Source organism: Odocoileus virginianus, chromosome 5, assembly GCF_023699985.2.
Source record: "Odocoileus virginianus isolate 20LAN1187 ecotype Illinois chromosome 5, Ovbor_1.2, whole genome shotgun sequence".
NCBI lineage: Eukaryota > Metazoa > Chordata > Mammalia > Artiodactyla > Cervidae > Odocoileus > Odocoileus virginianus.
In genome coordinates this window covers 64,306,316-64,321,791 of record NC_069678.1, presented here as the reverse complement: position 1 = coordinate 64,321,791, position 15,476 = coordinate 64,306,316, and the positions used below count along the sequence as shown (strand labels likewise).

At 35.5% G+C, this 15,476-nt stretch overlaps 1 protein-coding gene and 1 long non-coding RNA gene across 8 annotated transcripts in view; one reads left to right on the top strand and one right to left on the bottom strand.

Annotated features, from left to right (window-relative positions):
- Positions 1–15,476, bottom strand: part of DOCK7 (dedicator of cytokinesis 7) — a 188,715-nt gene that overhangs the window by 56,609 nt on the left and 116,630 nt on the right. For 3 of the 6 annotated variants that reach the window (XM_020885436.2, XM_020885453.2, XM_020885446.2), the window contains exons 23-29: positions 14,093–14,185; positions 12,801–12,890; positions 11,769–11,864; positions 8,910–9,050; positions 8,708–8,821; positions 6,925–7,095; positions 4,636–4,775 (exon numbers count right to left, since the gene is read on the bottom strand). In XM_020885436.2, coding sequence (XP_020741095.1) covers positions 4,636–4,775; positions 6,925–7,095; positions 8,708–8,821; positions 8,910–9,050; positions 11,769–11,864; positions 12,801–12,890; positions 14,093–14,185 — 845 coding nt within the window. The remainder of the gene's footprint in view (positions 1–4,635; positions 4,776–6,924; positions 7,096–8,707; positions 8,822–8,909; positions 9,051–11,768; positions 11,865–12,800; positions 12,891–14,092; positions 14,186–15,476) is intronic. The other 3 variants (XM_020885461.2, XM_020885470.2, XM_070468054.1) reach the window with 2 other exon arrangements.
- Positions 4,824–6,684, top strand: LOC110132274 (uncharacterized). Of its 2 annotated transcripts, none has more exons than XR_002312423.2 (3): positions 4,824–4,870; positions 5,245–5,409; positions 6,421–6,684. It is a non-coding gene; the product is annotated as an uncharacterized lncRNA (long non-coding RNA). The 2 variants fall into 2 exon arrangements; XR_002312424.2 differs by having other exon boundaries at positions 4,841–4,870; positions 5,197–5,409.

Here is a 15,476-nt window from a genome sequence, read left to right as displayed (position 1 = left end):
TACCATTTTACATAGCTATATATGAAATCTAGCTGGAGATTCTTCTTCCTCCCAGATTTTTATTCAGAAAAGTATATTTTTAAATACTGTTGAGAACTCCATCTAATGGACATATCTCAGATTTCATTTTCTAACTCTCTAACTTGACACTTTGTCACCTTTTATAATTTCTTCTCAGTATATTCTCTAACTAGCTCCCACCACTCTTCATATTCTCTATCATTCTTCCCAAGTTTCAGATTCTGGTCATTTGCCTTTTATGTCCTCTCTTTCAACTTGTATCACCAGTGATGATTCCCAAACCTGGGTATGTTAATATTTAGCATCAGCAGCTACCAGCCCCAGACTTCACCCTAGCTAAATTCTCTCCACTCATCTTCATTAAGCCTGTTCACATGTCACAATACTCAGACACACTCAGCTCTCACACGCACACACAAACACATGAACACAAACACATGGATGCGCAGGACACATGCACGCACAAGACGTGTCATATCTTATGCTAGATGCTAGAGATAAGACATTGCCCCATTCTTAAAGAGCTTGCTTTAGCAAGAAAGAAACACAGACACAAAAATAATAATTCAGTGTTACAAATGATTATAACAAAGGTGCTAATCTTCTTCAGAACTAGGTTCTGTACTACAAAATTTGCATTTAACCATAGTATATTGTTTCAAAGTTTTAACTTTCTAACTACAATGAAAATTTCTAAAGAGCAAATCTTTGGTCAATATTAGAACATACTACTGCTACTCAAGAAATTATTTATGATTACTTAGCAAGCAAAAGGAGTAAAAACACCCCTCTTAAGGGTCCATCTAAGACAATGTATGCTGTTTTATCTATGTAAATTTGAAAAAAAATGTAAAATATAGAGATGAGATGTGAGTCTCAAATAGTCATTCATTCATTCACTGAATTAACATATAGTTACCAAGTGTCCACTCTGTACCAGACACAATTCTAAGGCAGTGGGAATACAGCAGTGAACAAGAAAGACAAGTGCTGCTCTCGTGAGCTCACATTCTAATGGGAGGAGACAGATAATGAACAAACGAGCAAATTTCAGGGAAATGCTTTGTAGAAAATAAAACAAGATTATATGATTAAGAATAATGGTGGCAAGGGTAACACAGCTATAATTTAGATTGGGTGGCCCAATGACATCTCACTGAGAAGATGTTTGACTGGAGATTTGAAGAATTACAAGGAAGAAATGCCTCTGTGTGGAAATCTCAGGGTAATTTCAGCATTGCTTCAGGCAGAAGAAAATCTAAGTGCCAAGACCCTTATGGGACTGGGTAGGCCCATAAGGGAAACAGAAACAAGTCCAGGATGGCTAGATTTTAGTACATAAGGAAGAAGAGAAGTGACAGTGTAGACAAGAGTTACATATACAGAGTTTTGAGGTTCACTACTAAGTCTGGATTTTATTTTAAATGTTATTTTAAAAGCATACACTTTTAACTATCTTTAAAGTAAGCAGTGTGTGCTTTTAAACACATTGAGGAGTTTTAACCAAAGAAGCAATATAATTTAATTCTCATTTCTGAAAGACCATTTAGGTTGCTGTGTAGAAGAGGGATTTTAGGGAGGGCAGTGGAAGCATGATTGGGGGAGGAGCAGTAGCGAGGAAGGGAAGCAGCTGGACTTGGGATATATTTTAAGAGGTGGCCCTAAAGCACTTGCTAATGGACCGGGTGTAGGAAAGAGTGAGAAGATGAGAAAACAAACAGCAGGAACAGCTTATGATCCTGTATATTACTATTTGAAGCTATTCCAGTTACATTTCTAAACTCAATAAACAAAGAAAAAGTAGTGGCGAACACAGTTATCATTGCTTTCAGACTTGAGGGTCAGAAAGTGTCTAAAGAGCCACCTTAGAGACCAGCTTGAAGAGGCAAAAGGGCAGAACAGAGGTCAAGAGGGAGGGGACAGATGTATACCTACGGTTCATTCATGTTGATGGATGGCAGAAACTGACACAATGTTTTAAAGCAATTACCCTCCAATTAAAAATGAAATTTAAAAAAAAGAACTCTGAATACAGCATATAAAATTTTTCTTAAAAAAGAAGTCTTTCATGAGCCCTACACTGTTCCACAGAGATGTATCTATTTTAACAGAACTGATCCTTGACTCTGAGAAGGAAACCTCATCACAAAAATGGTTGACCGTTAGAATTCTCTATTCTTTATCAGACACCACTGAATACCTACACAAAATCTCAGAAACAGACATAGAGAATAGATTTATGGACATGGGGAGAGGGGAGGAGAGGGTGAGAGGTATGGAGAGAGTAACATGGAAACTTATATTACAATACGTAAAACAGAGAGCCAACTGGAATTTGCTGTGTGGCTCAGGAAACTCAAACAGGGGCTCTGTATCAACCTAGAGGGGTGGGATGGGGAGGGAGATGGGAGGGGAGGTTCAAGAGGGCGGGGATATATGTAAACCTATAGCTGATTCATGTTGAGGTTTGACAGAAAACAACAAAATTCTGTAAAACGATTATCCTTCAATTAAAAAATAAATAAATTTCTAAAAAAGGTTGACTGTTAGAATTCTCTATTCTTTATCAGACACCACCGAACACCTACACAACATCTCCTCACCTGTCTTCCTCCCTAATAGAATGCAAAAATGTTCAGGTATACCCTCATGTCCCTGAGACTGAGAAGAAGCTGACTCTAGTACCTGACTACTAGGTACCCCTAGTACCTGAGGTTGATCCAATCAGACTAGCGCTGCCATTTACAGTAGCCAGTCAACAAGCTGTTTCATTACTAAGATGAGAAGAGATTAATGTTAATCAACTGTTTCCTTAAATGAAAAGGTCTACCAAAAAAAAAAAAAAATCACATGAACTAAACACTTTTTAGTGACAGCTAATTACTACTGAGGCATGAGCTCCTTATCTTCTGCTTTGAACCACCCACGAACCAAAACCTGTCTACACACCACACGTGAGTAGAAGTGATCTAACTCACCCAGGAACCTGGCATTGCTCTGGCGTCTAACAGTGCAGGACAGGCAAGTGAGCCAGACCAGGGCAAAGATGTGCATCGCATGCTTGGGAGGAGGGGTTTGTTCCCCTCTCTGCTCTTCTGGACACAGACAAGTAAGAATTTACTCTGAATTGCCAGAGCAACTCTCTTACAGTCACAAAAGGTACACTAGGATAAAGCTGGAGCTCCTAGTAGAAATAAAATATAAAAGAAACAGAAATAGAACCCTGATAACATCACTGGGCTGCTGGTTGTACTGTGCTAAAACCTTACCTTTCTTCCAAACATGAAATGATAACTATCCTTCCTTTAACAAAGCAGGCAAGAAGAAAAGTTTTCTATTTCTGGTAACCAAAATTATTCTGATACATCAAGTAAAAATACTGGAAATATAAATTCAAATGACTGAGATCTAACAGTTACTAAAGAAAGGTAGTATGTTTAGAAGTTGCTTTCAGAGTGATTTTTTTTCAAATAATGGATCCTTTTTAGCCCCCCAAACGACATTATATTCCTTTATCAATGGCAAAATAAAAGAGTGGTGGCAAGCACTCTGGGTGAGAGTGCTCACCCACTAAGCCTGCCCTCTCCCTATTCCAATGTCTGCACCACAACCCCATCCTACCTGGAAACACACTAAGAACCTTTTCAGAACCCTACAGTTCTGCCGAGCACAGTGTGAAAACCTGCTTCTTAATAATATATCCCTAACATGAGAAGCTGCTATGAAAAAACTCATGACTTTCATTTGCAGAAGATTTAGCCTTCCACACTTTATTAAGCATTAACTATGTACCTATTGCTAAGAACTTCACAGACCTCATTTCATTTGCTCAATAAATACATCATAGGATTCTTATAAAACCTGCTCAAAATATCTCCTTTTGTTTTTTGGAGCTCTTACTTTAGGTTAAACTGCATTACAAACTCCTTAACGATCCTACTATGAGGAAAGTTGAAAAAAAGAGTAATTGTTACCCAAATGAGTTATGGTCATAAAAAGTTTTGAAAACAGCTATTAAGATAGAAATAACCTACAAGGATCTTCGATCACAACACATTTATAGTAAAGCTGTTTTTTCAAATTCAAATCATCAGACAATGAACTCTTCTTACTATATCAATTTCCAATAATTCTTTAAAAGAGTGGAAGTTTTTAAAACAAGTTTACTTGTTTATAGGGCAAATTTTGAAGTACATGCTATATATTATTAATATGATGGCAAATGATACATTTTACTCCCAAAGAATCAAACAGATTAGTCTATTTTCATTAACTGAATTGTGCTTATTGCATATCAACAAGTCTAAAAGTCCATCTATAACATGCACAAATATTTCAGGTACTACTAAGAAGGAAAAAAATACTACCAACTAAACCATGATACAACATGATACATGTTGACTTTCAAGACAAACATCAAATTCAGAGATGACAAAAAATGTCTTTCTTAAAACTGATGAAATACAGAAAAAACATGAGTATGGAACTTAGTAAACAGAGAAGTAGAAGAAGAATGGTAAAGAATATTCTTTTGAGTCCCAGTTAAGTGGGATAATTCTGTTCCACTGACCAAAATCAAACTGATACTGTACACAGCAAAAGTGGTCTGCTCACCCTTCAGCATCAGGGTCCAAAATGACAGCCAGCTCTGTTAACACAAGTCCTGCCAAATAATGCTGCTGGCGGAAAGGCACAGACAATTCAAACATATTTGCAATCTTCTGGTCTTGGACATTGGTGGAAAATCCAGAACTCTGGGAGTGAGATAGAACAAAACTATAATAGCTATGCAACAAAACATTCTACAGACAGAGCATTACAACAAACGAGATGTGAGCATCATCTTAAAGTGAGATAAACATTTTAAGTTTATTTTTATATTACTATTATTAACACTGGAGAAAGCACCTGCTCTTACTTTTGTTATAGGAAACTATGATGACATAGCATTTTAAATTATTTTCAATTTCCTTTTTCTCATATTAAATTTTTTCATCTGATTTTTCCTTCATACTTTTAGCCACTAAATATTTCCCTATCTTATTCTGAAGGGAAAGAAGAATTAAATCCATATGATGCATTATGTACTCACTGTTGAGTACAAAAGAAATATTCATAGTCAAATGCTATTGGTTTCCAGAGAAATTTCAAATAATAATAAAGCTTTTTTTTCAGGGAAAATACTATCTCTTGAAAATTACTATTATTTTTTGGTTCATTCAGAGTTTTTACAAGTTTTCTAACACTGTAAAATAGCGTCCCCCAAGATACAGTTCAAGGCAAGAATGTCCTCAACCTTATCACCTTTAATCCACATTCAAGACCAACAATGCGAGGTTTCTTAGAAGAACAGACTTCAGATTTCTCTATGGAGAAATCGCCTTCTTAGTAAGTATATAAAACTATTCAGGTCCCTACCTCCCAAAGAGTGATGTCTCTGTCATCTACTATAATCTGAAAATTATGCAGCTAAATGAGAAAGTAGGGGACGGGACATTGGAAGAAACGCTATTAATTTCTTGGCTGGATAAGATGTTCAGCAGGGAGCCAAGTATAAACAAATGTGTTTCATTAAAGCTTTAGGGAACTTTACCTATGGTTAATTTGTCCTTGATTGTGTAGTCACATCTCTGACAGAAGATGGGAGAAGAGAACAAAAGACTAGGTGAAATGTGTCTTAGCCAGGTAAAAGTATGTGGAAATAGGCTGATCCTTAAGAATTTTTGCAAAGGTAAAAAATGAGACGTTTTGGGTGATCTCTGCGTTTTTCAATCTTTCTAAGTAAAGTTTAAATTTTTCTTTATCAAACATCTGAAATTGATCTAATGTAGTATATTACTTTCAGGAATTAAAAATCTCAAAAACAAAAAAGAGTTCAGATCACCTTTGACTTCAGACATTAAGAATATAAGGAAGGGTCTTCCCTAGTGGTCCAGTGGCTAAGACTACGTTCCTAATACAGGGGGCCTGGATTCAATCCCTGGATTGACTAGATCCCACATGTCACAAGTAAGAGTTCATATGCCTCGACTAAGACCCAGCACAGCCAAATAAACAAATTTAAAAAAAAGAAAAACAAGAGCTTAAGGAAGTAGCTTGTTTGTCTGAGGAATTATATAGCAAAACATTTCCCTAGACGGGAACATCTAGGCTCCTCTGATACTAAAACCACAAAATCCCTTCATTTCATTCTGTATGACAAGACACATAATAATCGCTATGATAATCCTTTGTCATCTTTAGAGCAATTATTAGGCACCCTGTGAAAACCCATGAGAACACCACCTAGTTTCCTTTGGGTTCTCTGGATACAAGAGAGGCAGGCAGGGCTTTGCCAGGACTGCATTGCTGTTTTACTTCTTTCTCTGCTAATTATGCTTCATTCCTTTCCTTCCATAGGTCCTGACAGCTAATAAACATCTTGCCCCCCAAACTCAGTCTGTGTCTGCATCAAGAAAACCCAACTTATGAAAACATCAAGTGAGTTTATTATGTAGGCGAATTCACTCCCTTGTGCGAAAATCAGTCAGAGGGGTACAACAAAGTGGTTAGGAACTTAGACCTAGAATAAAGCCAACATGTGCCATGGATCAAAGCCTAGTTCTGCCAGTTTTTACTATGTGACCCTGGGTATGTTACTGATCTTTCTGTATTTCAGTTCACCCATAAAAATAATAATAATAATAATGATAATAGAATGTACCTCTTAGGGTTGCAATGAAGAGTAGTAAATGATTAATATTTATAAAGCACTTAATCATTTACTACTTACAAAGCCCTGAGTATGGAGCCTATCACACAGTTATTATTCAATAGTATTACTTTTCACTTTTCCCAGCATTTAAAATGCTTTTTCCACAAATGCAGGCTTAAAAAAATTTCTTTTTCATACATTTTGCATACCTGAGATGTTGCAGAAGAAACAGAAGGTGATGGTGATGCAGGTGGAGTGAGCAGGCTGCAGGGTAAGTTTAAGGTAACATAGTGCTCATGGCTGCAGATGATTCGCAAAAAATCAAGCCTCAAGGACACCAGGACACTTGGACTTGGTAATGAATAAAGCTTTGAAGACACCTTGTAAGCAGTGCAGAAATTAAAAAAAAATACCAATTGAACATATCATTTCTCTAATACCAACACCAGAATGATGAATTAAAGAATTAGAAAACAGTACTCAATGGACAGCTTTGGGTTTTGTAGTTTAACTAACAGTGTCAGCTTTTTCCAGAGTTATTGCTAAAATAAAATACTTAGAACTACAAGATTTACTGTATAAATCCACTGATGAGGTGCATTCTTAAAGCCACATATTTATATTTCCAATACAGCATTAATATTTCCACCTCTCAAGGATATTCTATCTGAAGAAAAATTATACTGTCAATATAACTTCATAAAATAAATTATCTATTCTTTTTTCAGCACTTTGTGCTAACCTATATTTATAACTATCTGTTTTCCCAACTACACCATTACATACTTGAGGAGACATTTATAAACTTACTTATTTTAAGAGTTCTAGCATCCCTAGAGTCTAGCTTAATGTGTGGCAAATGTAGGAGGTTAATGCCTAAAGAATAAAGCCAGGACAGGTTTTGAGAGCAGTAATACATGAAGTTTCAGGGGAAAAGTAAAAATAATACATAGTGTGGCAAATACTTGCAAACAGACAGTGCCCATGCATAGTTTCAACTTCTCTATTAAAAAACAAAACAAAACAGGGATTTCCCTGGTGGTCCGGAGGTTAAGCTCCCAATATAGAAGGCACGGATTCAATCCCCAGTCAGGGAAGATCCCACATGATGCATGGCTCAGCCAAAAAAGAAAAAAAGATATATACAATAATGGCATCCAATTGAACAGATTTTCAAAATTCTAAGTATTAGACTGACAAATAGCATTTTAAACCAGTAGTTCCCCTAAATTAATCTGTGGAGCAGCAGGGAAGTACTGTATAAGCACTGTTTCCCACACTCCCCACCCCCACCACCAGGATTCAAACTCCTCAATAATGCTGGGATGGGACACAAGAGACCTGTATATTTTTAAAGCTCCCTTAAAAGGCAATTCTAGGATGATTATATAACTTACTATCCAAATGGTCTATCAGGACAAATAACTAATGTCTTCTGAAAGCCAGGTTTCATTAATCAATTGAAAAATTTAACACAAAACCAGCTGTTTGTAGGAAAGTTCCAGGATACTTTTAGTTTAGAAAAGGCAAGATGATATATTTGAGACTTGGGTAAACATCTGCCCATGATTCTAAACTCTACAATGTCTAGGGCTTCATCATGAGGAATACACAGCAAAATGCAACCGCTTTAAAAATCACTTAAGATAGAAAAGGTTGGGTTAGCTGTTCATTCAGTAAAAATGCTACTCTGGCATGGCAACCTGAGGCTGTTTTACATTTAGACTACTGACTTGATGGTATACTTCTAAATGGGAATTAAAGAGTCAGGAGTGGGCCAGGATAACTCAAGGAAAAGATGGCTTTACTGATAGCAGCTTGCCATAGTTCTATGAACTGATAAATGTAATTTATTTTTGCCTTAATAATAAATATAACACTTTTTAAAAACATCACTATATAAATGTGTTCATGAAAGTTTCTTAGCTCCAGCCCTTAAAGAGCAAACACAGAACTTAAATTATTTCATTACTATTACTAATTATACATTACCTGTTTATAGCAGGTCTTTATAAGGCTAAAGACAAATCCCCTGTCCATAACAGACAACAGATCATTGAGAAAAAATGCAAGGCTTGTGTTGAGTCTCTCAACCATTTCTGTGTCCTGGGAAACAAAATTAAAAAACAGAAGTATGATAGTTTAATGTGTGCCTGAAAGATTGACTTAGTTTTTAAAAATAAGTTATCATTACCTTCTGAAATCGTGAAACTATATCACTAGCAATTGTGCTGACAAGAGCAGCAATGTCATCCATGAAACGTTCTGGAAAACGAGTCTTCCTTGGTGCATCGAGTTTATCATTAAAGTATAAATGATGCACCATGCTCTTTACCTGAAAATAGAAATAAGCCATTAGTTCAATTTCTTTTTTTAAAAAATTGAAATATAATTGTTTTACAATGCCATGTTAGTTTCTGCTGTACAAGGAAGTGAATCAGCTATGTGTAGACATATATCCCCTCTGTCTTGGACCTCCTCCCACCTCATTCCATCCCACCCAGCTAGGTCATCACAGAGCACCAAGCTGGGCTCCCTGTGCCATAGAGCAGTTCTTATGGGTGTAACTAGCAGTTACAGAACTCTAAACATTACGGTCATTTCTGTCAATATACCACATGATTTAATAGAAAGCTAAAATACTCTTAACTCCTCAAATATTATGAAAAGATTCCCTAGAATAGTTTGTATGCTCTAAAGAAATATCAAACAACATACAACTCAATCTCTGTAACACCTTCATAAAACTATTCTATCAATGGGAAAAAAATTCTGGGCATGTCAACAGAAAAAAAATTTCACCCTTTAAAATTACTTTAAGTTAAATCTTTCTAAGACTCAGCAACTGTGCCATTCCATGTCCCCTGCAACTGGTAGCTTTGAGGGATCAGAAACCTTGACTGCCTGTAGTATCTTTAGCACTTAGTATCCCATGGCATATGGTGGGTGTACATTAAATATTGACGAATACACATTAAGAATGTAAGATAAAATGCTAGATAAAAATCAAAGTAATTTCAATTTACAAAATACTTTTAGATATAAATTCTTATCACAGTGTGTACAATAAAGCATTTTAAATTCAGAGAAATTAATGACAAGATTTTACAGTTGGTAAATAGTTGAAACAAGTCAAACTGTACCATTTTGACTATCTTGTGTTTTAAGAAATCTGAACATATATGTAAGGCAATTAAAAAAAAGGCAAATTAACTATTTTGATCTTGTATTAAAAGCACATGAATTATAATCTGGTGTTTAGTCTCCGGGCAGGGGCGGGGGGGGGGGGGGGGGGGGGGGGGGTGGTTGGGGGGGGATGTGTTGCCTATCACTTACATATTGGTCCCTGGCTTATTTTTTTGCTGATTAGCAAATCTCAAGAAGAAATGTCTTTTTAAGGAAAAAAAAAAAAAACTTTTACTGAAGTATAGTTGATTTACAATGTTGTGTTAGTTTCTGGTTACAGCCAAATGATTTAGTTTTGTATACATTCTTTTTCATATTTTTTTTCCATTATGGTTTACTTCAGGATACTGAATATAGTTCCCTGTGCTATACAGTGGGACTGTGTTATTCATCTACTTTCTATATAGTAGTTTGTATCTGCTAATCAGAAACTCCTAGTTTATCCCTTTCCCATCCCCTTTCCTTTTTGGTAACTGTAAGTTTGTTTTCTACCTCTGACTCTGTTTAAGTTTTGCAAATAAGTTGATTTGTAGCATATTTTAGATTCCACAGATAAGTGATATCATATGATATTTTACTTTCTGATTGACTTTATTTAGTATGGTAATCTCTAGGTACATCCATACTGCTGCAAATGGCATTATTTAATTCTTCTTTATGGCTGACTAGTATTCTATTGTGTATCTATATCACATCTTTCTTCTCCATTCATCTGTGGAGGAACACTTAAGTTGCTTCCATGTCTTGGCTATTGTAAATAGTGCTGCTATGAACATTTGGGCACATGTATCTTTTCAAATAAGAGTTTTCTCCAGATAACATGTCCAGAGATGAGACTGCTAGACCACAGGGCAACTCTAGTGTTAGTTTTTTAAGGAACCTTCATACTGTTTTTCATAGTGACCACACCAAATTACATTCCCACCAACAGTGTAGGAGGGTTTCCTTTTCTCCACGCCCTCTCCAGCATTTATCACTTGTAGACTTTTTAATGACGGCCATTCTGACTGGTGTGAGATAACACCTCCTGTAGTTTTAATTTGCAGAAGAAATGTCTTCTTATCCTCAATATAAGTAACATTCAATACTGAGAATGACTGTGGGTGGCATACTCTGGAACCTCCATTGTTTCTTTTCTCTCTTTTGTTCTTGTTTTGCTCTCCTTTGTTTCTTATTATTTTATGTAATTTTTTGGAAGAAAAAGTTTCACTTTTTCTTTCAGCTTTCTATAAATAGAGAGGAAGGGCCCAAGTGCCAGAATATCTGAGTCTGAATCAGAGGTCTGCTGTCCACAAGCTATGTGCACTTAAACAAGATCTTAATTTCTCTGTGCCTTGATAATCCCTAGTCCATAGGTCTGACCACACGGGGTGTGTATGTACATTGCTTTTATGTATATATGTGTTTATGTTGTGTGTATAAATATTTACAAAAATAGTAATTTGTTTTTAATATCATTTACTGAATTAAGAAAAAATTATTATTGTTTTTTATTGGCTGTAACCACCATTTCCCTACGAGCTTTCTAGCCATAAAAGCAGTAGGTATCTATAAAGTTCTTATTACCTGGTATTGCCATTATATACTAGTATGTTTGGACTAAGAGAGAACATATCACAGGTTAAAAAGATAGCTAGCTTCTCCAACTATTCCTAAAAACAGACTTAACATTAGCTTTATAACTCCATCTAAATAGTGCTGATTATCCACAGTGTTATTTAGAGATATAGCAAACATAATTTTTCTTTGGAGGCATATGTAAAACCATAACATGGACAACAGAGAAAGATTTCTAGGACAATAATGAGCCAACACAAAATTACTCAATAAGGAAAACAGTATTACATAATGTGTTTAGTTTGCTCACCATTAACTCAAAAAAGAACCAGGCTTGTTGCAAAGCTGACTCCCGAACGCTGCCACTGCAAACAACCCACTGCAAAGCCAGCTCCTCATGAAAAAGCTATCCAGAAGTAAACCCAAAGTTATTATCAATGCCAGGTCTGCTGATAACACAAATCAAATAATAATGCAAATACAAATGAAGATATAATGAGAATAAGCAACATAAGGCATGTGAACCATTCAACGATGCAGTGAGGACACCCATTAACGAAACGGCTGTATATACATGTAAGACAGTGGTATGTTGAATAGCTGGAAAAATTACATGTTATCTTGCAGTAAAATGTAATTTTAAAAGGACAGGTGGGAAAGAGCCTCCTAAATTGTACCTGCAAACAGAAACTAGACCAAAAGCTCACAGCTACAATAAAATCTGGCTTTTGTCTTACATATATATTTCAACATATGCAAATACATTCATGAACTTTGCTGGTACAATTTAGGAAATACCTTTAAAAATTTAAACTTTGATATCAGCCATCAATTTTCAAGGTCTTAGGTATTTAAAGTCATTCTATTAAAACAGCAGAAATTTCCTGCCTTATAATGGATATGCATACAAAGCATTTGCAAAATAGTGTATATTATGAAAAAGGACTAACAAAACTGTGCATAAGGGAAGCAAATCAACATATCTTACTAAGAGTGATAATTTTTCTAACTCATCTTCCTTTCCCTGGAGATTTAAAACACAAAACAGAAGCAAGTTACAGAAACAGAATTAAGAGTTGATACAATTTTCTGGTACTAAAATTTGTGATCAAATTTAAGTCACTAAACTAAAAATATTCATCCACAAAGATAAAAACATTATAATAATGTAAAAGGGCCTGCAATGGAGAGGCATGCCCAAAAAGGCATCAGACAAGCAATGCTTGCTCAAAAACAATCCAATTATTTTAACATCTTGTCCTGGTTATGTAAAGAAACTTTACACATACTTAATTGTTGGAATTATTTTCCCCCTATATGAATTGTCTTCATATGAATCTACCTTTTTAGTTGGTAAGCGTCCCGTTAATGTTTGTAAGAAACTTGACGTCTCTGTGTGCGAAGACATACGATTACAACTTCGATCCATAGCCTATGGAATGAAGATGAATGAATGACGAGATAACATTAAAGTCTGCTGTGAATGACTTTGCACCTCAAGGATTATGTACAATTTTTTAAATAGAGCTTTACTGTGGTTTCAACAACCATCTATTTTATTGCTCATCCCATTTTCACCATTTAAGTTGCTTTAATGACAATGTATTAGAAGTATCAAAATGGCTTCTATATATTTTATCCTTAAAAGGTAAATATTTTAATGATTATATAAATTGAGAGTGCTGCAAAGAATGAAACTTTTATCTCTGTGATATACACACATGCACGTATCTAGTAAGAAAATGCAAAAAGTAAAAACATACTTCTCACTGGTCTCAGACCAAAAAGAGAAATCAAGAATTTTATATTTAATTTAAAAAATTAAAAGTTTAGAATGGTTTCTTTTATGTTTCACTTTCATCAAAAATTATGACTCAGATCTGCCATATACTATATTAAATATAAATCATTTATAATAATAAATTTGCAATTAAATTTTTCCCTCAAGAATGAGAGAGAACATCTTCCTCTAAAGCCAGCACACAGGTGAGAAGTATATTTTGAGGAAACATGCAGTATTAGCTATCAAGCTACTAGACTTAAGTAAGCAAAACCTAGTACAAAGAGGTTACAACAAATTTCATACTTTGCAACACAGTACAGATTAAAACAGATTTTTGTTTCTGGTAATTAATCTTACAGTATGGGGATCATATACTGTTCATATTTAATTTCAGCTTATTAACAACATTTCTAGTCAGTGATTATGAAGAAAATGACAAGATAATAAATGCTAAAGGAGAATGATACAATAGCTACACTTCAAACCGAAAGCAAATGAAAAGCTGTCAGGTTTTTTCCACACAAAATTTTTTAAAAATTCTTCCTGAAGATGTGGTACCCCGAGGGTAGAAACTGTTATCAAAGCCATCAATTACACAAGCAGCAGGCACTGAAACATCAATGGGGTGTACAAAGAGGGAAGGAGAAGGAGACAGGAAATAAGAAAGGAGAGTATTACTGGTGCAATTGGTGGTATTCATGCATAGCAGTTGGAAAATGTGCTAAGTAAACAAAAAACACACTTTTTAATGATTAAAAAGCAAGCCACCAAAATCACAGTATATACTAAGAAGTAACGTTCTAAAGGGAAACATCAGCAGCCAAAAAAGAAACCTCTAACATAAACACCACCTGTGTTGATTCTGCACTTGGACTGGGGTTGGATCCCCATGGGGCAGCTTTTGGACCACCAGTGTTAACCCAGGAATTGGAGCGATCTAAACCCTAAGCATATAATAGAAAGCAGTTGGAAAGGAAAGAAATATTACATGTGGCATGCTATATTCTTAAAGAAATCCAGACTTTCCAATGCAAACATGTTTTTAATTAGTACTGTTAAAGCAACCAAAATTTTTAGGCATCTATAGAATATTAGTTCATCAAAATCATCTTATTACATAGTAATTTTTTAAAAATCACAAAGAAAATTAAGCATAATATTTAATGGTAATTTCTCTTTATATAAAGGGATCAACTTCAACTATCAACAAAGTTCCCACAGCAACCATCCTCCCCAAACTCTCTTTAAAGGTGGTACAAGCTAGCAATAAACAATTTCCTCTAAATCTAACTGATCTAAATCTAACATTCCCTTCTTGTCTAAAAAACTTCAAATTTTATTCCATCTGTCATAAACTGAAAACGTCTGTGTAGCAATACTTCATAATTGTTTTGAACTTGCCTCCTCTTTTACTCTTTTAGGGACCAATAAGAAAAATTAGGCAAAAATTAAAAAAGAAAAAAAGATGCCCAATATATGCTCCTTCCTAAAAATGATGGTAGATTTGGAGTTGTGTGTTCAGTCTTATTGTGCTTGTTGAAAGTAAACATAATCAGCTAGTATTTTATACAAAAACTGTAAGGGCTGTCTGTAAGATTTGCATCTTCATCATCACTATCATCAATTTGAAATTAATTTTAATATGTATGACTACAAGTGAATTATGTCTATCTTCTCTGAAAGAGGTTATTAAGATCCCAGGTAAAGGGAACTGGATGGCATCATCGACTCAACGGACATGAGTTTGAGCAAACTCTGGGAAATGGTGAAGGACGGGGAAGCCTGGAGTGCTACAGTCCATGGGGTCGCAAAGAGTCGGACATGACTGAGTGACCAAACAACAAATAGGGAACTGGGGCTTTACTTCAGTTTCTTAAACCTGATCAATCAATCTGAATTATAAAATTCAGATTCTGGGCCCTCCCCCCAGAAATCCTAATTCCGTAATTTGGGCTGGGCCCTGGAAATCTGCTAATAGAACTGAACAAGTTATAGGAGATTTTTAGAGGACTGCTGAAGACAAGACAAGCCAAGCCAAGTAAAACTATTAGGGCTGAGTATGAGCCCAGACAGAAAGCACCAAGAAGGACCCGTGAAAGAAAACAAAGAGCAAGCGGCGGCAATCGAGCCTACGTGGACATTAGTATCACTCGGGAAGGTTAAGGACAAGCACCACAGCAAACGCGCAGGGCCCCACCTCCAAGCAGTTAAGTAAGAATCTCTGAAAGTGAGACC